The 21164-nt window shown below is 48.0% G+C and overlaps 2 protein-coding genes across 4 annotated transcripts in view; one reads left to right on the forward strand and one right to left on the reverse strand.

Annotated features, from left to right (window-relative positions):
* Positions 1 to 668: 668 nt before the first annotated feature.
* CINP (cyclin dependent kinase 2 interacting protein) lies at positions 669 to 16962 on the reverse strand. The gene is made up of 5 exons (XM_081227576.1): positions 16876 to 16962; positions 13418 to 13586; positions 9565 to 9694; positions 3521 to 3650; positions 669 to 2602 (listed from the first exon to the last, which is right to left on the reverse strand). Exons 1-5 carry the CDS (start codon positions 16880 to 16882, stop codon positions 2400 to 2402), a joined length of 639 nt encoding a protein of 212 aa, XP_081083702.1. The 5' UTR covers positions 16883 to 16962; the 3' UTR covers positions 669 to 2399.
* A 38-nt stretch (positions 16963 to 17000) lies between these two features.
* TECPR2 (tectonin beta-propeller repeat containing 2) overlaps positions 17001 to 21164 on the forward strand; it is a 100472-nt gene continuing 96308 nt past the window's right edge. For 2 of the 3 annotated variants that reach the window (XM_081227571.1, XM_081227573.1), the window contains exon 1: positions 17001 to 17137. The gene's annotated coding sequence lies outside the window, so the exon portion shown is untranslated. The remainder of the gene's footprint in view (positions 17138 to 21164) is intronic. The other variant, XM_081227572.1, reaches the window with a different exon arrangement.

Raw genomic sequence — 21164 nt, forward strand, 5'->3', positions numbered from 1 at the left:
CCTTCCCCGAGTTCCAAAGGGCAGGTTCAAACAGTCGCTAATCAGGGAACGGAGGGGAGGCAGAGACAAGGGAGGAGCAGTCAAGAAACAACAGTGCTGGGCTTCCCTAGTGGCGCAGTGGTTGAGAGTCTGCCTGCTAATGCAGGGGACACGGGTTCGAGACCTGGTCTGGGAAGATCCCACATGCCATGGAGCAACTAGGACCATGAGCACAACTACTCAGCCTGCGCGTCTGGAGCCTGTGCTCTGCAACAAGAGAGGCCGCGATAGTGAGAGGCCCGCGCACTGCGATGAAGAGTGGCCCCCGCTTGTGGTAACTGGAGAAAGCCCTTGCACAGAAACGAAGACCCAACACAGCCAAAAACAAACAACAATTAATTAATTAATTAATTAAAAATGAATATCTGCTTTAAAAAAAAGTGGCATTAGGGACTTCCCTGGTGGCTCAGTGGTCCTGGTGGCTCAGTAGTTAAGAATCTGGCTGCCAATGCAGGGGACACGGGTTCGAGCCCTGGTCCAGGAAGATCCCACATGCCGCGGAGCAACTAAGCCCGTGCACCACAACTACTGAGCCTGCACTCTAGAGCCCATGCTCTGCAACAAGAGAAGCCACTCAATGAGAAGCCTGTGCGCTGCAACAAAGAGTAGCCCCCGCTCGCTGCAACTAGAGAAAGCCCTCGTGCAGAAACGAAGACCCAACACAGCAAAATAAATAAATAAATTTTAAAAAACCCTCCTACCCCCAACATCTAAAAAAAAGAAAGAAAAAGAAACAATAGTGCAGCCTTAGGGCAGGGTCCTGGTTCCTCCTCAAGGGATACACATAACAATACCTTCGAGCTCTTCTGCAGATCTAAAACCCCCAACAAATAGAAGACTTTAACTACTTGATGAAGCACTCTTTATTCCAGAGAGGCCACAGTTCGATGATACCACCTGATGCCAGATGATATTTGGACTGAAGGAACGAGAGCCCTGCACACACTCTCATCCTTATCAGCAACCCCACCCCAGGTTGGGACACACAGTTTTGAGGGCATTAGCCCGCTGTGGCCCCCTTTGCCTGGCAAAGCAATAAAGCTATTCTTTTCTACTTCACCCTAAACTCTGTCTCCGAGATTCAATTCAGTGCTAGTGCACAGAGGTGGGGTTTTGGCATCAGCAGCATTGATCGTTTCCATTAGTTCTTCTGGGCAACCTGGGTGTCCGAGGACGAGGCATCACGAACACAGGAAATGTCCTAGAAAGGGCTAGAAATTCTTCAGGGTCTCCTCTGAAGAGCATTTGTTCTTTAAGTACCACCCCCCACCCCAAACATAAAACTGAGCTCGTGCCTCGGAGGGCCCCCTCGTGCCTCGGAGGGCCCTGTCCCGCCTGTCTGGCTCAGGACTGCAGCCTGCTGTCTAAGCTGCAGGAAGCAGGGGGCAGGGTGCCAGTTTTGCCGAATGCTGACCAGGCGGTTTCCAGACTGCAGGACATCTGACAGGCTGCTTTTCTGATGGTTAGATTTTAATAAATACTGCAAAGGAAAGAGAAATTCTAAGACATGTTGCCTTTAAATGCTTTGGCTATGCCAGCTTACACAGTGAGATATCCTTTCGCTCAAAATACATTCCCATGATGTATAAAGTCTTTTATTTGGGGAATATTTTCTTTCTTTGCCTAGGAGGCTAGAAGCTCATTTTCATGAGGCTACATCCTGTATCACACAGCATGAAGTTTCTTAGATTTCTGTTTCTGGGGAGCAAGGGCAGGACTGACCCCGGATATCTGGTTGCAAATATTGCCAAACTACAGGATTTATGCCCAGAGAATGACAGGGAAGACACGTCACTTGGCCTGTCACAGCCTCAGTACAAAAATAGGGGTAATTTTTTGGTAGGCAGTTTTCATTTCCATGATGCTGGTCTTTGCTCAGTGACTCTACGGTACTTTAAAGATTAGTTGTGATTATAAAACTAATACGGTCCCACAGTTTAAACAGTACGCAAAAATATTAAACCAGGGATTTTCTAAATAAATGTAATCTATGTAAAGTACACCTAATTTACAAGAACAAGATCACTTAGTCATTCTGTTGAGGAACTCATTTATTTCGGGCAGAAGTCTTCATAGTGACACATTCACAATAGGTGCAGATGACGCTGAGTGGTGGATGGCAGGCAGCAGTGATAACCGCAGAGCTGGTGAAATGATCAGGTCTGGAAGATCCTAAGGTCAGTGGGTGGCTGTGCCAGAGCACAGGGTGTGATCCCGGGTTGTGGCAGGGGCCATGACCCCGGGGTGCGACACAGGGCGTGATTGGGGTGCGGCACAGGGCCCACCCAAAAGACCGTCTGCCGTGGGAGCTGCAGAAGCTGAGGTCCAGAGCCTGGAGGAGCGCGGAGCCGGTTGGGAGGTCACAGCTCTCGGTGCCCGGTTTCAAGCAGCATGCTTTCCAGAAGCAGCCTGCTGTCGCCCTCCAGGTAGGGCTGGTGCAGCCACATGGACAGGTAGCTCAGGGCCAGGTCACGGTCGGCCGTGTGCGCCAGCTGCTCCACGACGGTGCGCTTCAGGCGGAGCTCCCGGCCGTACATGTCGGAGAGCTTGCGGGAGACCTCGTCTGAAAGGAACGCGAGCCGTCCCTGAACAGTGGCATTCAAGGGGGTACCCTTGACTAGGGAAGACCCGCCACTTTTTCTTTTTGGCCACGCTGCGCAGCTTGCGGGCCCTTAATTCCCAGACCAGGGGTGGAACCCGCACCCTCCGAAGCGAAAGCAGTGAGTCGTAACCACTGGACAGCCAGGGGCTGTGCAAAGCTCCTCCTGAAAGGCTATGGAGTCAGCGACAGCCCAAGAGGAAGAAGGGCTCCAGCCAGTGCAGATTAGAGTCACACAACGTGGTAAGTAAGCGTCATGAAATTCAAAAGTACCTGTTACCTTTCCACTCGACTCTTAGGAACTGGCAATCATTATACATAGCAGACTGACCTCAAACTGACGGTGTTCCACAAACACGTGACATTAGGTGATTTTCCCCCTTACTTAAGTCTCAGAGCAACATCAAGTAGCTTAGTCCTTCTTTGAAACGAAAAAAACGGCCCTTACCTCACAGCTTATTTCAGTAATGGAGCTCGTCTTCCCAGCAGTCTTCTTCCATGGGGCGGGCTGAAGGGACCCCCCGCCATGTACTTTTTAAATAAGACAGAACAAAAAGCAAAAACCCATCCTTCTTGAAAAACAAAAACGAGATTTCTGCCTCTACAGAGGAGGCAAAGTGCATTCTCCCCGTTGGCCTTAAAGGGCTAATAATGGCAACTTGCTTCATGGGTCTCTAGTTACATTTAATATTCTTTGCTGATTAGTAGGTAATTAAAGGCAAGAAGAAACACTCCTCTAAGACGTCCTCATCTCCTTCCTTCCCAATGGATCCTCTTCAGTTGAATTTCAAAGCCTGTTGACTTCTTAGAGGGCCAGATCTAAATGACACCAAATGCTCTCGTAACCTACCCTTGAAAATCAACGCAGAAAGAACTACTTACAAAAATAGGCTGTGGGCCACGTGTGGAACAGGAGGGGCCGTCTTCTCTCCTCCCTGTAATGGAAATCTTCTAGTTCACAAATCCCCTTGGTAGTGGAAGACAGCTTTTCCATTTTCAACTGTATTTTGGTCTGAAAAGATATTAATTTAGAATATGAGATTATTATTTGAAATCCTGTCTTAGATTCAATAACTCTTAAGATTTCAAAGCTAAGAAATGTAAGTCTGTTGAGATCGTAAGTCCAATGATCCAACACCGTTAACTCCATGTGCAGCAAATTTCCAGGGAGAAGGAGACTGACACTTGCTACGAGTTCACTAATTTGGATTACTTCAGTAATAAAGCCCACATCTCCAGTGCTGGAGAAGAGGAAGCGTGCTGGGTCCTGCTTCATTAAGATTTCCGAACATCACTAATTTTTTAGCACCAAAGACCTGGAGGGGTGGCAAGGCAGGCTCTCGCTTTTATGGAATGAGATGAGAAGAGGCATTAAATGAGCTCATTTCTGACTCTTTTTTCTTTAATTAATTAATTAATTAATTAATCTTTGGCTGTGTTGGGTCTTCGTTGCTGCGCGCGGGGGCTACTCTTCATTGCCGTGCGCGGACTTCTCATTGCAGTGGCTTCTCTTGTTGTGGAGCACAGGATCTAGGCGCACCGGCTCTGTAGTTGTGGCTCGCGGGCTCTAGAGCGCAGGCTCAGTAGTTGTGGCGCACGGGCTTAGTTGCTCCGCGGCATGTGGGATCTTCCTGGACACCAGGGATCAAACCCGCGTCCCCTGCCTTGGCAGGTAGATTCTTAACCACTGGTACCAACCAGGGAAGTCCCTCATTTCTGACTCTTATGAACTGCCTTTGAGTTTAATGCCAAAAGCTTGGCCTCTGTGCACCAGTGTCGAGTCAAATCTCGGAGACAGAGTTTTGGGTGAAGTAGGAAAGAATAGCTTTATTGCTTTGCCAGGCAAAGGGGGACACAGCAGGCTCCTGCCCTGAAAACCTATGTGTCCCCAACCCACGAGGATTTGATGAGGGGTTTTATAGCAACAGTTCAAGGGTGGAGGTGCTGAAAAGACTAGAGTGTGTGTGGGGCCTGCACTCCTTTAATCTGGTCTCAGGTGGTCCTCTCCTAATCTTTTTTTTTTTTTTTTGCGGTACGCGGGCCTCTCACTGCTGTGGCCTCTCCCATTGCGGAGCACAGGCTCTGGACGCGCAGGCTCAGCGGCCATGGCTCACGGGCCCAGCCGCTCCGCGGCATGTGGGATCTTCCCGGACCGGGGCACGAACCCACGTCCCCTGCATCGGCAGGCAGACTCCCAACCACTGCGCCACCAGGGAAGCTCCCCTCTTCTAATCTTAATGAGCTTCTCTGGTCCCTTTAATCTTGCCTCAGGGGTTTCTTGGCTGCTCTTCCTTTGCTCAGCAACTGTTTGAACCTGCCCTTTGGAACTCAGGAAAGGTCATGGAGGCTGGAGTCCTCTCTACACACAAGAAACGGGGGATGGAAAGGCTTCCGTGCCCAGGAGCCCCACAGGGTCCTGCTCTTTTTCCAGTTTACTGAAACCTCTTTGAGGCTTGTTTCCTTGTTTATAAATGGTAATAACGAAAGGCAGCCCTACACACTTCACACAGGAAGGAAATGGTGAGGACGTGACATGGACGGTGCCTCAGTGTACGCCAGGCTCCGTGCTGCGGCACAAAGTGCCTGCTTCCACAGGGGGTCGGGAGACTAAGTTAGTACTTGTGGAGCACCTGGTCAGAGCTACGTAAGGGTTTGTTAAGTAAAACAAATGGGTGACGTAACAAAGATTCCAGATATCAGTAGCATGGGTTTACTAAGACCACAAGTCTAGGTCCTAAGTATGGAGTTAGCTTTATGTACACAGGGGGTATAAGCAAAGATAAATAAATCGCCAAAATCTTAATTCCTTGCACTTAGTCCTTTAACCACCCTCCAATTACATCTGAAGAGGCATGCACTAAATTTAGCGGACATTCATTTTTGTTTGTTTGTTTGTTTGTTTGTTTGTTTTTGCAGTACGCGGGCCTCTCACTGCTGTGGCCTCTCCCATTGCGGAGCACAGGCTCCGGACGCGCAGGCTCAGTGGCCATGGCTCACGGGCCCAGCCGCTCTGCAGCATGTGGGATCTTCCCGGACCGGGGCACGAACCCGTGTCCCCTGCATCGGCAGGCGGACTCCCAACCACTGCGCCACCAGGGAAGCCCCCGGACATTCATTTTTAAAGGACTAGACTCCTTTCCCAAATCTTTCCAGGTTCGATATTTCACTTGACCCAACCCCGAGAGGCAGGACTCCTCATTTCCGTACCACAGGTGGGAAAACTCTCAAGGTTGCTGAGCTAGGGAAGGACAAGGCCAGGACTTGATATCACGCCTTCCGAGCCCAAGTCTCTTGACACCCAATCCTAAGCTCTCTCCTCTGTGTCCTGCAGCAGCCCTACCTAATGCTAAGAAAAGCTGATGAAGGTCAGGAGAGGCAAGAAAATCCTGGAGGCTTGACACCGCCGGGCCAGAGGTGCCAGCCCCATGCTGGGGCTCCTCCATCAATGACGATACCAAAGTCTCACGCATGTGCAGCCCTACAGTGACAGCAGCTGGACACGCCCTCAGCCCCACGTCCCCTCCCAGAGCCAGCAGCCCACACCTCGAGATGTTCGTCCAGCTTAGGGACAAGGGCGCCTCCACCCTCTACCAATGTCAGATTCCAGACAAAGTCAAGTCTGGGAAACCATTCTCTCTAAAGGATGGAGGAAAATAGGAAAAATAATATCAATATCCTTATAACATCAACATTGGTTTTGAACCTAAGAATGAGACCTAATTCTCAAATCACTTTATTTTACTTTATATTTTGGCCACGCTGTACGGCTTGCAGGATCTTAGTTCCCCGACCAGAGATCGAACCCAGACCCCTGGCAGTGAAAGTGCAGAGTCTTAACCACTGGACTGCCAGGGAAGTCCCTCAAACCACTTTAAAATAGAATAAATTCACTGGAGCAGAACTTTGGGGCCTGACAACTAGCACCCGTGGTCAGCTCAGGCTTTGTCTGAAGACCTCGGGAACTCAGGTCACTATGGGCACGCGGTCACCTAAAACCTTGCAGCCACTTTCAGCTGCCCTGCCAGGCCACGCCTCCTCACCCTGGACCCGCGCTGTGGGTAGAGGGACCAGGGACAGGACGTGTCACCTGTTACTGTTCAGTCCATCAAGCCGCTGGCTGGATGTTCTGGACCTTGACTCTACCTCCTAACACCCTCCCAGGCCGTCCTTCCTCCGTGCGGGTCAGTGGGACTGAGGAAGGGGTCCCGTGGTAGCAGACAGCCACTTAAGAATGGGGAGAACCAAGGATGGACAAGTAAAACCAGCCAGTCCTTCCTGACATGCCTGAAACGGAAGGCAAAATGCCTCTTCCTCCTCGGCCCGCGCAGACGCTCTTCCCTAATGAGGTGTGCATATGTATAGGGTTATAAACGAGGACTTGTGAACTAAAGAAAGCCAAATGGCATTTAGAAACAAAACCCTTCCCAGGGTTTTCACATTTTATAAAAGTCACATTAGTATATGGCAAAAGTGTTTCTCATTTTAACCCAGTCTGGGGATTCTGTGAAATGTTTTATGCCAGAAAGGAAGACGGAAGGTCACGGATGAAGAGGTTCTGGTGGGAGTGTTGCCACATCTAACGACAAACGACCGAGCCCAGCATCGTGTGTTTAACTCTGTTGGCTGTTTAAAGTATTTCAGTATACACAGGGAACTATATTCAATATCCCGTAATAAACCATAATGGAAAAGGATATGAGAAAGAATATGTATTTATATGTCTAACTGAATCACTTTGCTGTACACCAGAAACTAACACAACACTGGAAATCAACTATACTTCAGTAAAACAACAACAACAAAAATTGACAATTAAAAGCTAAGTGTGGGACTTCCCTGGTGGCGCAGTTGTTAAGAATCCACCTGCCAATGCAGGGGACACGGGTTTGAGCCCTGGTCTAGAAAGATCCCACATGCCACGGAGCAACTAAGCCCGTGTGCCACAACTACTGAGCCTGCACTCTACAGCCCGCGAGCCACAACTACTGAGCCCATGTACTACAACTACTGAAGCCCACGCACCTAGAGCCCGTGCTCTGCAGCAAGAGAAGCCACCGTAATGAGAGGCCCACGCACCACAAGGAAGAGTAGCCCCCACTCGTGGCAACTAGAGAGAGCCCATGCGCAGCAACGAAGACCCAAAGCAGCCAAAAATAAATAAATAAATAGATTGATTAATTAATTAATTAAAAAAAAGCTAAGTGTGGCCAGGAAGTAAATAAATAAAATATTTCAATATAGGAACTTAGCCATTCAGTTTCTTTTCTTTCAAGCAGTATGTGTGCCCACGCTTGGTCCAAACAAAACCACTTGCCATAATCAAATGGGTTAATTTGGGGAAAAAACATACATGTGGTCAGTTTTCAATTGGGTCGTTCTGGAAATTTCGACTGATTACTCTGCCTGTGTTAATTCTCTACTGGTCCAGAAGTCTAGGTCTAGAACTCAACTACTGGAGACACAGCTGTGAACCTGGAGATAAAACAAAGAAAACACCAAGCCCACACACCTTATCCTCCAGCCTTCCTGTGAGTGGGGCTTAAAACAAAGTGACTGATGACCCAGGCCTGTCTTGTTCCTGCTTGAGCACCAGGTGGAGAGCCTGGGCAGGGGGGCAAGTGTTTCTTATCACAGTACAACCCGAAGGCAGCATCACAAAACAGACGGGACAACTACAAAAACCTCATCATTTATTTAGACGAGACAAATAGCCCCATACACAGCAAAATATCCTGAAGACAGTATTGCATTTCAATCAAAGAAAAGGCTAAATCACCAAAATGTTCTCAATGCACTATTTATTTTTCTCATTTTAATGTTTCAGAAACCATTACATCTTACAATGGATGTGATGTTTAGAAGGGCAGAGCTTCTTCCTGAAAAATTCTTAAACCTATAGTCTATCTCATAATATGTGGAACCCTAACTTTGAATAAGTGGTATCTTGAAGAAATACAATTATACTTGACATGTTCTGTTTAAAAAGGCAAGGAAGCATGTAAAACATTTGAAACATTTCCATCAAGAAAGGTTAAACGGGGGCTTCCCTGGTGGCGCAGTGGTTGAGAGTCCGCCTGCCGATGCAGGGGACACGGGTTCATGCCCCGGTCCGGGAAGATCCCACATGCCGCGGAGCGCCTGGGGCCCTGAGCCATGGCCGCTGAGCCTGTGCGTCCGGAGCCTGTGCTCCGCAACGGGAGAGGCCACAACAGTGAGAGGCCCACGTACTCCCCCCCTAAAAAAGAAAGGTTAAACGATACAGAGCTTCTATGTTTGTGGGAAGCTTTAGTTAGTTAGTTCAAAGATGTGCAAAACCTTATTCCTGTGTCTGGTTGAGATGAGGTGTTTCGTGCACATGTGGTGGCCAGCATGGTGGGTACTGACACCCAGACTTTAGTTAAACAAACATGTAAGAGCATCTCTTATGTGCGAGATCAAGGCTCACAGGCCCAATCCAGCTCAAAGCCTATTTCTGTGTGTCCCTTGAGCTAAGAATGGGTTTTACATTTTTAAGTGGTTGAAAAAAAAAATCAAAAGCAGAATATTTTGTGACACGTGAAAATTATCTGAAATGCAAAGTTCAGCATCCATAAATAGAGTTTTATGGGGACACAGCCGCACCCACTAGCCTCCGTACCATCGCTGAGTAGAGGTGAGAGTGCCTGCAGGGTCCCCAAAGCCTGACACACATCCTGTGGAGCCTGGGGGTGCGTGAAATTGCCCTGGCAACACGCAGGACCAAAAGAACCAAGGTCTAGGACAGCCTCTTGGGAAACAAGATTTATGGGACACGTAGAGCGAGAGAGACCAATGGAGGAGGTTGAGGAAGGAAAAACGAAAGCTTGGTGAAGGAAGGCACGACCAACCACGTGGAACGCTGCGAGGCGCTTGTGCAACCGCGACACCCGAGGATCCCTGCACCTTACCAAAGCATCCAGGGTGGTCTGCAGCCCCTCGCACAGCATCTCGAGCTCCCTGCTGTACTCTGGGTGCTCCTTTTCTGCATTTTCATCAGAAGCCAGGCTGCTGCTCTCTAATCCTACCGTGTCTTTGCTCCTGGACAAGATGGAAAAGAGTGGGAACAAAATACACTCCACAGGCTCGCCGCATTTCCTTGTGATGAACGCTTGAGAACTCAATATCCATGTACTTATGTCATCATCGACTTTTTTCCTTGGCGTCGTTTCACGTCATCACGTTTACATGTTATTTATATATACAACAAATATGTCCATTCGCTACTCAGTTCTGCCCTAGAACAAGTCAATTCAATCCAGCCCTGTGGCATCCTCAGCGGGTAAGACACAGATCATTTCCTCAGAATCCACCAGCTAGGAATGCGTTTTGTAAATGGAAGGCTGTGACCCACAGCGCCTGAAATTAATCTAGTGGGGCCACAATCAACAATTAAGGAACAAAATTAGGGACTTCCCTGGTGGTTCAGTGGTTGAAACTCTGTGCTTCCACTGCAGGGGACATGGGTTGGATCCCTGGTCGGGGAACTAAGATCCCACATGATGTGCGGCACGGCCAAAAAAAAAAAAAAAGAAATTTAAGGAAAAGAATTAAACATTAGGATAGAAAATATCAGAGAGCATCTTATGCAGTAAGGTAAGAACTGTTTCATGGAACTTGCTGAGCAGGAAAAGGTGGCAGAGGGCCGACGTGTGTGATGTGTTTGAAAGAACTGGAAAGAGCCAGGGGCCCAGAAAGTTAAGACTCCAGACTCTGGCCAGTAGACAAAGATAAACAAATATATAATTACAACTTTGAGAAATTAAAACTACACATATATAGGGGCTTCTCTGGTGGCGCAGTGGTTGAGAGTCCGCCTGCTGATGCAGGGGACACGGGTTCGTGCCCCGGTCTGGGAAGATCCCACATGCCACGGAGTGGCTGGGCCCGTGAGCCATGGCCGCTGGGCCTGCGCGTCCGGAGCCTGTGCTCCGCAGCGTGAGAGACCACAACAGTGAGAGGCCCACGTACTGCAAAAGAAAAAAACAAAAAAACCAAAAAGAACTACACATATATAGATCCATACTTACGTTTCTCTTCAGATCATATAAATCTTTCACATTTTACTAAAGATTCTCGTGGGTAGGAACAAGCTTGAGTCTAGCTTAAATTTTTTGAGGCCTTGCATAAGCAAAGCTGATTAAAAAAACAAAAACATATATATAGGAAAGTGCAAGAACAGTAAAGCAAATCTTCCAATTAGAATTGGCAACTGCCAACAGTTTTTTTTATAACTCTTTTGTCTTTTTTTTTAACATCTTTATTGGAGTATAATTGCTTTACAATGGTGTGTTAGTTTTTGCTTTACAACAAAGTGAATCAGTTATACATATACATATGTTCCCATATCTCTTTTTTTTTTTTTTTGTGGTACGTGGGCCTCTCACTGTTGTGGCCTCTCCCGTTGTGGAGCACAGGCTCCAGACGTGCAGGCTCAGCGGCCATGGCTCACGGGCCTAGCCGCTCAGCGGCATGTGGGATCTTCCCGGACCAGGGCACGAACCCGTGTCCCCTGCATAGGCAGGCGGACTCTCAACCACTGTGCCACCATGGAAGCCCTCTCTTCCCTCTTGCGTCTCCCTCCCTCCCACCCTCCCTATCCTACCCCTCTAGGTGGTCACAAACTACCGAGCTGATCTCCCTGTGCCATGTGGCTGCTTCCCACTAGCTATCTATTTTACATTTGGTAGTGTACATATGTCCATGCCACTCTCTCACTTTGTCACAGCTTCCCCTTCCCCTTCCCCATATCCTCAAGTCCATTCTCTAGTAGGTCTGTGTCTTTATTCCTGTCCTACCCCTGGGCTCTTCATGACATTTTTTTTTTTCTTAGATTCCATATATATGTGTTGGCATACGGTATTTGTCTTTCTCTTTCTGACTTACTTCACTCTGTATGACAGACTCCAGGTCCCTCCACCTCACTATAAATAAATCCATTTCATTTCTTTTTATGGCTGAGTAATATTCCATTGTATATATGTGCCACATCTTCTTTACCCATTCATCTGTTGGTGGACACTTAGGTTGCTTCCATGTCCTGGCTATTGTAAATAGAGCTGCAATGAACATTTTGGTACATGACTCTTTTTGAATTATGGTTTTCTCAGGGTATATGCCCAGTAGTGGGATTGCTGGGTTGTATGGTAGTTCTATTTGTAGTTTTTTAAGGAACCTCCATACTGTTCTCCATAGTGGCTGTACCAATTTACATTTCCACCAACAGTGCAAGAGTGTTCCCTTTTCTCCACACCCTCTCCAGCATTTATTGTTTCTAGATTTTTTGATGATGGTCATTCTGACTGGTGTGAGCTGATACCTCATTGTAGTTTTGATTTGCATTTCTCCAGTGATTAATGATGCTGAGCATCCTTTCATGTGTTTGTTGGCAGTCTGTACTCCTTTGTCTTTTTAGAAGAACTTGCTAAGGGAAAACATGCTCCTGTGTGTCTCCTCTGCTCTGAGTACCCCTCTCTACTTCTGACAGCTGGTCATCAAAGGGAGGGGGGCGGTTCTCCACACCAAGCAATTATCAGGTTCTCCGGACACCAGCTGGGTGTCTTACAATGTGACTCGATCCTGATACTATCTACCAGAGACAGCATCAGATGCCACAGGTTAGGGGCTCTCAGTCCCGCAAGACCGTCCCAGTCTCAACTTCAGACACCAGTCACACGTTCAGGTTGTTACCTGTGCTTAGGATGGGCCAGCTGTCAATTGGAAGTTCCCATGACCCCCTCCTTGGGCTCAATTAATTTGGTAGACCAGCTCACAGGACTCAGGAAAACAGTTTACTTTCTAGACTACTGGTTTATTACAAAGAATATTAAAGGATACCAATACCCTTTATTCATATCCTTTCTTCATATACCTGTAGACAAGAGGTACTCAAGGCAAGGTCTGGAAGGTCGGGCAAAGGAGCTTCTGACCCTGAGGAGTCTGGGGTACGTTTCCCTTCAGGCACATGGAAGCGTTCTGGTTCCCCAAGCCAGAAGCTCTCCAAACCCCCGTCCTTTTGGGTTTTTACGGAGGCTTCATTATGAAGGCAGGATTGATTAAGTGATTGGCCATCGGTGATTAATTCAACTTCCAGCCCTTCTCACCCCCCAGAGGTGAGGTAAGGGGGGGCGCTGATAGCGCCAACTCCAGCCCCGTGGTTGCTGCCTCCCTCCTTAGGGTTTTCCAGAAGCCCCCTCATCAACACGATCTCAGGTGTGGTAGAAAGGGGCTTGCTATGATAACAGAAGACCCCTTTCCCCTTTATCACTCTGGAGCTATTCCAGGAACCGGAGAACAAAAGAACGAATCTCAGCATAACTGAAGATTCTCCCATTGCTCATATCCCTAAGGAAATTGTAAGGGTGTTAAGAGCCGTGTGTCAGGAACAGGGACAAAGACCAAACATATATATATTTTTTTTACTGTAAATCACAATACCACAGAAATAAAATGCAGCATTATGAAGTGATAACTTCTTCCTAGCAGATACCAGTGGCATGAACTGAGTCTGTATCCTTCCAATCCATTTTAATAATTATATATACAGATGTAACCATGAACACTTTGTAGTATAATTTTGCATTTAAAATGTACACACACAGTTCATACTTGCATGCATCATTTTATCCCTTGCTTTTTCGCTTTATATAATTTATCCATGTTCCATGAAAGGAAGACTACCCTTCCCATTCTAAAAGACTGCCATGAAATTTCTGCCCAGTCATTAAGGGTGAAGCACACAGAGCACACTTTGTAGGTACTTACAATAAACTGATTTTCAGGTTGGCAATATTATTTGCAGTAGCAAAACCTCCATCATTGAGGGCTTCCCATTTCAGGATTAAATTATGCCAATCGGCTGCATTGTCCTTAATTTTCCTTGCACTGACAGACAAGACAGGTTTTCTGGGCGTTGCACTTCCAAGAGTCTTTGCTGATAGGGAGCAAAAGAAACATAATATTATGAAATTCATGATCACGGTTGGGGGGAAAACCCAAACTGTTCTAATTTGCAACAGTAAAACTATCAGCAACACTACATCCACTGGACGAAACACATCGTGGAAATGAAGACGTGTGGATGAATGTGAAAGTCCCTGCAACAAGACAAAACAGAATTGTTTTTACGTTTTTAGGTCTCACCAGATATACGAATCCTCTCGAAGCTTAACGGCTCCACAAAGTTTTACCCCGAGCACTCTGACCACTTTCAAAGGTTGGGAAGGAGGTGGAGCTGTGACTTTCCCCCGTGAGGCCCCGATGCCCCTGCCTTACCGTGCCCATTCTCCAGTCTCTGGAAATTTGATACCTGACGTTTGCTCAGAGCTTTGTGGGTCACCAGAGCTCATCACTCCAACACACTGACAAGGCTGAACCCCAGAGATGCAGTGATGATCTCCACGCTAGGAATGCAGGAGGAGGTCCAAAGTCCTTCAGGACCTGGCTCCTTCTCTGCCTCAACACTCACCTCAACCCCGAACTTGAAGCCCCTCGATCTCTAGCTAAAGTCAACTACTGGTAGCTCTTGAAAAGTCCTTTGCATGTGCAGTTCTCTCTGCTAGAAAGCTCTTTCCTTCCTCGGGCTAATGCTGCCCATACCCCAGGACTCACCCAGATCCCAGCTCCTGTGGGAAGCAACACCCAGACCACTCAGGCTGTTTGGGCCCTCCCAGCCCTCCTGTGCCCTCTCTTCTTCTCTACTTAGAACCCTTCAAAGGCTTCTCATGGCCCACAGGATAAGGTCCAAATTCTGAGAGAGGCCCCTTAAGGAATCCAGGGCACACAATGGCGGTATAGTTTGGAGTCTAGACTCTGAAGACCAGAATGACTGGGTTTGAATCCCAGCTCTGTCACTGCCATTTGTACAATCTTGGGTTAAGTTAGTTAACCTCTCAGAGCCTCGATGTGACTATCTGTAAAACGGCGATAAAATATATCTACTACAAAGAGTTGATGTGAAGATCAGGTAATATATATGAAGCTGGGAATTCCTTGGCAGTCCAGTGGTTAGGACTCCACACGCTTCCACTGTAGGGGGCGTGGGTTTGATCCTTGGTAGGGAAACTAAGATCCCACAAGCCACGCAGCATGGCCAAAAAAACCCCCAAATAAAACATATACATATATGTAAAGCTGTGAGGATGTGAGGGCCTGGCACATGGCAAGTATCCAGCATAGGGTGTATTACCACAAGGGCCTCTCCAACGTGTTTTTCCCACTACCACCAAGCAATAAATTCAATTCTGACACTATCTATCTGGAGACGGCATCAGATTCCACAAGTTAATGACTCAGTCCTGTAAGACTCCTCCCACGCCTCCACTTTAGACACCTGTCTCAAATCCAGGTTGTCACTTGTGCTCCTGATCTACCAGCTATAGGTCGGAGGTTCCAAAGACCCCCCCCCTCCCTAGGGTTTGATTAATTTGCTAGAGTGGCTCACAGAAAACTCAGGAAAACATTTTACTTCCTAGATTACTAGGAAGAGCCAGATGGAAGAGATGCATAGGGTAACGTACGTGGGCAGGGGTACAGAGCTGACAAGCTCTCTCCAAGTGCCGCTCTCCCTGCGTCTCCACCTGTTCACCAACATGGAAGCTCTCACAACCCTTTGCTTTTGTTTTTTTATGGAGGCTTCATTACATGGGCAGGATTGATTAAATGGCTGACAATTGGTGACTGATTTAACCTCCAGCCTCTCTTGCCTTGTTGGAGATGGGGGTTTGGGGGGGTGGGACTGAAAGTTCCAGCTCTCTAATCACATGGTTGGTTCCCCTGACAACCAGCCCCCATCCTTAGGCTACCTAGGAGCTCCACTTTTAAATATCATATTGATTTTTCATTCACTCTTTACTTATACAACTAACCAATATTCACCAAGTGCCTACATTATGCCAGCTGTGCGGGCTGAAGTGACTAAATTAGATAGACCAGGACCATTTTCATGGAACTTACTTTCCAAAGATGAGGTGGATAACAGACAATTAGATGATCATCAGTTTAGATCATAAGTGCCACAAAATAAAACAGGGTCTTGTGTTAGCGTGAACCCCTGAGACGTTGTCATTTAGGCTGAAACGTGAATGATGAGAAGTCAACAGCAGGGGCCCTAAGGTGAGAATGAGCTTGGTGAGTGTGAAAAAAGAACAAGAACAGTGTGGCTAGAATGAAATGGAGAGAGGAGACAGTCAGACAGCTAGAAACTTATAGGCCAAGATAATAAGTTTGGGTTTATTCCAAGTCAATGGAAAGCAAGCAGTAAGCTTTGAGTTGGGAAGTGACATGATCTGATGTAGGTTTTTAGAAAGTCACTTCCACAAAGAAGTCCTCCTGGATCCGCAGGTTGGGTAAGGACTCACTGCACTGTATATCTAGAACACCCTGTACTTCATTCAGCTTCATTCATGACACTCACCAGTGTAGTGCATTTGCTTGTTTAATGTCTAGTACATTCCTTGATAGACTCTTAAGTTCCACCAGAGTAGGGACTAAGACTGTCTTGGTCCCTCTCATAATCTCAGCACATAGTAGGTGCTGACTAGAATGTGTTAAATGGAGAAAAAGCTCTTACCACCTGTATTATAATCTTCTAAGGGTTTCCCTCCCCCACTAGGGGCTCCTTGTGGGCGAGGACCACATGTGATTCATCGTGTCTGACCCATACCCAGCACATATTTAGGAACCAAAAACAATATTCTGACTTCAAGAAACTCACAGTCTAGCTGAGAAAGAGATCAGCTATCAATCACAGGGCAGGGCAGTAGCATAGTGGCTACGTTACTTATCCCTTCCGAGCCTCGACTCCCCACCTGTTGACGTTACTTCATGGGATCGCTGTGCGCCTCAAACGAGCTGATCCACTGAAAGTACTTAGAACACGACTTGGCGCACAGCGAGCACTCGTTGAATGATAGCTTTTATTACAAGCAGAAAGCTCTGTGGCCGGGAATTCTGAGGGGAGTTCAGGGAAAGTGCTCCGCTGGTGCTAATTTATAACGACAATTACAATTTGAGTGTCAGGATCTGCGGACACTCCTTTGCATCATCTCGTTCTGCACATGAAAAAATCGAGGCTCGGCAAAACTGACTCCCGGGCCGACCGCAGAGCCTGATCGGGGCCAGCGGGCTGGGCTGGGGCAAGGGACGGACCGCCATTCAGCCCGAAGATCAAACTATAACAGTGGTACCCTCCCTGCCTGCGGCTGGTTGCCCTTCTCACGCACCTTCCATGCCGGCCGCAGAGATCCCAGGAAAGAGACCCGGAGCCCCGCCCACGCACACAGGAAGTCCGCCTACGTCACTTCCGTCCCGCCCACGGCCTCCTGAGGCTATGCCGCTCTAGCCGCCGGCGGAGCCAGCTGCCGCTCGTCGGTGCCGGCCCCGTTTCCCAGGGAATGGGCTCCCGGCAGTCCCCGCGGCTCGGAGTTCATCCCTGCCTCCTCCGGCCCGGCCGGGCCGAAGAGTCCGGAGGAGCTGCAGCGGGAGGTGAGTCCCGCGACGCCGCCCACGATGCTGCCCGGCCCCGCGCCCCTCCCTCGGCCTTCCCGCCGCCGCTCACGCAGCCCCTGGGCCACCCTCCCTCGCCTCAGGGTCTCACTGCCCGTTTCGCTCCCTTTCCGGACTCCGTCTCGCCCGTGCCGGACGGCCGAGGCCGAATGCCATGGCACACGAAGCGCCGGGCTGCCTGCCCGGCAGAAGCTGTCAGTCCGCCGAGGGAGTAGTCGTCGCCCACCCCTCCTGGGCGCCGCGGGTCGGCCGACGCCTCCCGCGGGCCCTCCGCCCCACGCGACCCGGCTCGCTCGCCCCTCCCCTTCCGCGCCTTCCCTCCCCTGTGCCGCACCCTTGCATCCCCTTTGCGCCGCCGGCCCGAGGCGCCGAGCTCCGTGGTCTTACGATTGACGCTGCGTCCTATCCCCCGACCCTCTCAGTCCCCGTCCCTTCATCCGCCCACCAGCGCCTGGCACCACGCCTTGGCATGTACCCAGTAGGTGCTCAGTAAGTGTTCGTTAAATGGATAAATGAACGACTCGTCTCCCAGTCCTGCCTTAAGGCCTCAGAGACAGAGTAGTGAGTGCAGGTTGAAGAGTGGGGTACCCTCGAGTCAGACCCGGCTCACAGCGCTGCGCCTTCCTAGCTGTGTGCTCAGGGCAAGTGATGTCTCACTAAACTTCAGGTTCATCATCAGTAAAGTAGGGATGGTAATAGTTTCTAGCTCTGGCTTGGTGGAAGGATGAAATTGCTCAGCACGGTGCCTGGCACGCGGTCCGTTTCAATAAAGGCTAGCCCCCGCTCTCCTTACCCGCGTACCCTGCTTCCTTTTCTCTTCCCTGCTCTTTGTTCTTCCTCACTTTCTCGCTGAGATTCAGGAATTTTGTTCTGTTCTGTTGCTTCTGTTAACATTTGTACGCAGAGTGTGGGGTACCAGCATGGATGCACCTTTGCCTTATCTGCTGGAGTGATCAGTTGCCCTTGGGGTTGACTTCCTCCTTGTAGCCAAGGTCTTGAGAACTTTAAGGAAAGGAGTTCTGGAAATCCCCAAACCCAGATCCCAGCATGGGCAGAATCTGGGAATAAAGCCACTGTAGCCCTTGTGGTCACCAGTGACTCCTGCAAGGAGCTGCAAGGCATGTTATACTTTCTCTCTCCCAGCTGCAACGTACCTTGATAAAGCTCTGACCTTGCTTTTTTTTCCCCCCAACATCTCTTGTTGGTTCATTCAGCAGATAGTTATTTGGGGCCTGTTGTATGCCAGCCACAGTACCAGCTTCTAGGGATGCTGTGGTGGACCAGACAGACCCAGTCCCTGCCCTCAGGGAACTTTCAAACTTGAGAAGCGGCAGGCATAGATACAGGGGATGCTCTATTTGAGTTTTCAGGACTGGCTTGGAGACTGGTGGTGGGATAAGGAAAGTCCTCTTCTGAAGGAGTGACTAGTAAGTAGCTTTTGTTAGGTTTAAGTGATTTTGTTGTCACATTGTCTTTTTCAATAGAAGATTGGCTCCTACTGGATTTGTTTTCAGTTTTCTCTTAGAGAAATTACACTTCAAGTTTGAGTAAGGTCTCATTTCACATTAGCTTCTGTGTAGTTTGAACAAAATGGCTCCTGGAACTTAACGAGGAAAAATGGAAGGAAACAGGCGTCAGGCAGAGCAGTTCATTAAACTTAGAATAAGTGAAGAACAGATGAGGAAACAGCTACACACATAATGAAGACAAGCTTCAGAGTCAAGCATGGAGAGATTTCTAGATATAGTGGAGCTCAAGGAGCTTGGTAGAATCCTGAGGGAGTAGTTGATGGCTCTGTGAACTGCTGAGGTGGAAGTGAGCTGTTGTTCAAAGTGTGTGTCAATTTTAAATGAACGTATTCTTTGGATCCAGACATAAGAGACCAGTGAATTTTTGCATAATGATGGACGTAACTGAGGTAGAGTGGCTTTGTATTTTGTTCTGTCATACTTGGGGAATTCTGGCACAGTGTTTTGAGGGAGATTAATTCAACAAATATGTGTTGAGCGTTGATTGTACCACACTCCCTATTGGTCTTTTGAAGCGCTGCAAATTTGTGGATGAACAGGATGTAGATGAAGACTAGAAAGAAGCCATTGAGGAAGATAGAGAACAAATCATGATGGTGCCGTGTGATAACTGCCCTCATAGCGGTCTGTGAAAGAGGGAGGCTGAAGGCTTCCTGTGGAGAACTTGTTCTTACAAGATGTGTATGGGGAATGGGGAAGGAACGAAAGGGACTTTGCAAAAAGACACACAGGTCATGGTGTGTTCGGGGACTGTGGTGGGAAGCTCACTGTGGCTGCAGTGTGGAGTATGTGGATGGAAGAGTGGCCTGGGATGAAGCTGGATGCAGACCGGTTTGCTGAACTGCTCAACTTCATGCTGTCATCAGGCTTTAGACTCTGAGCACTGGCTAGCCAGCGGGCTTGGGATCAGAAAAGTGACAAAACTTCATCTGGAAGATAAATGACTGCGTCCATCTCATTATGTTCAGCCATAAGATTTTAACATTTGAAAGAACAGTGGATGTTGTAGCCAGACTTTAAAAATAGACTGTATGGGAGGAAGGCGCAAGAGGATGTGGATGATTTAGACTATGTGGTATTAGTCCTAGCTCCAGTTTTTAAAAACTGCCCATCAGGCATTCGGGTGCTATCAGTCGGCGTGAAGGTCAGCTCCCACCTTCCTGGTGTATGGGATTGTGGTGTTAATGGGGAGAGAATTATCCTGCCTCAAAGAAGAATGTTTTGATGTTTTATATTTTTAATGGAAATATTCAGGACCAGGGAAGCATTCTTGATTTTAAAGATTGGATTGAGAATATTCTTTTGCAGTAAGACCTGAAGTTAACATTTTATTTATTCATTCAACAAATCTTTACTGAACATCTCCTCTGTGCCAAAGATATTGTTACCTATGAGGCTTTTCATTGGTAAACAAGAGAGGGTTTATGTTGCTTACATTCTCATGAGAGAGATGATCATTAAACTGTTTATCAAATAAAGTAATTAAAGGTTGTGAGGAGAATTATGAAGGACATAAGCAAGATGATATGTTAGAAGGAAGAGGGGACTGATGGATAGTGTAAGTGATCTGATCAGGGAAGGCCTTTCTGCAGCCTGGTGTGTGGAGAGAGATGAACGATCGGAGGGGAGTCGTCAGTTCTGAAGCCTGAGGAGGGGAGAGGGGGCCAGTGAGCTAGAGCTTGGGGGATGAGTGGAGAGAGGTGGAGGCGTTATGGGGCAGCCAGGAAGGGGTCAGACCACACAGACTGTAGGCCACAGAAAGGTATTTGGTTATTCTCGGAGCACTGGGGAACCACTGTAGAATGTTGAATAGGGTGAGTGGTATGAGATCTACCCACTTCTCTTTCAAAGAACTTTTTTTTTTTTAAACACTTATTTTCAGAGCAGTTTTAGGTTCACAGCAAAACTGAGGGGACGCTACAGAGATTTCCCGTATAGTCCCTGCCCCACCCGCATGCATAGCCTCCCCCTTTATCAGCATCTGCCACCGGAGTGGGGCATTTGTTACAACTGATGAACCTGCACTGATACAGCATAATCACCCAGAGTCCGTCGTTCACGTTAGGGTTGGTGTTGTGTGTCCTGTAGGACTGGGCAAATGTATAGTGACATGTATCCATCTTTATGGTGTCAGTATTTTTATCGCCCTAAAAGTCCTCTGTGCTCTGCCTACTTATCCCTTCCCCTCCCCCACACAAACCCTGGCAACCACTGATCTGTTTACTGTCTCCATGGTTTTGCCTTTTCCAGAAGGTTACAGAGTTGGAATTATACAGCATGCAGCCTTTTCAGATTGCCTTCTTTCACTTAGTAATGTGCACTTTAAGTTCCTCCATGTCTTTTCATGGTTTGATAGCCCATTTCTTTGTAGTGCTGAATAATATTCTAGTGCCTGGATGTACCAAAGTTTATTTATTCATTCACTTACTAAAGTGCTAGTTGCTTCCAGATTTTTACAATTATGAATAAAGATGTTG

Source organism: Mesoplodon bidens (genome assembly GCF_964165515.1).
Source record: "Mesoplodon bidens genome assembly, chromosome: 3".
Classification (NCBI taxonomy): Eukaryota; Metazoa; Chordata; class Mammalia; order Artiodactyla; family Ziphiidae; genus Mesoplodon; species Mesoplodon bidens.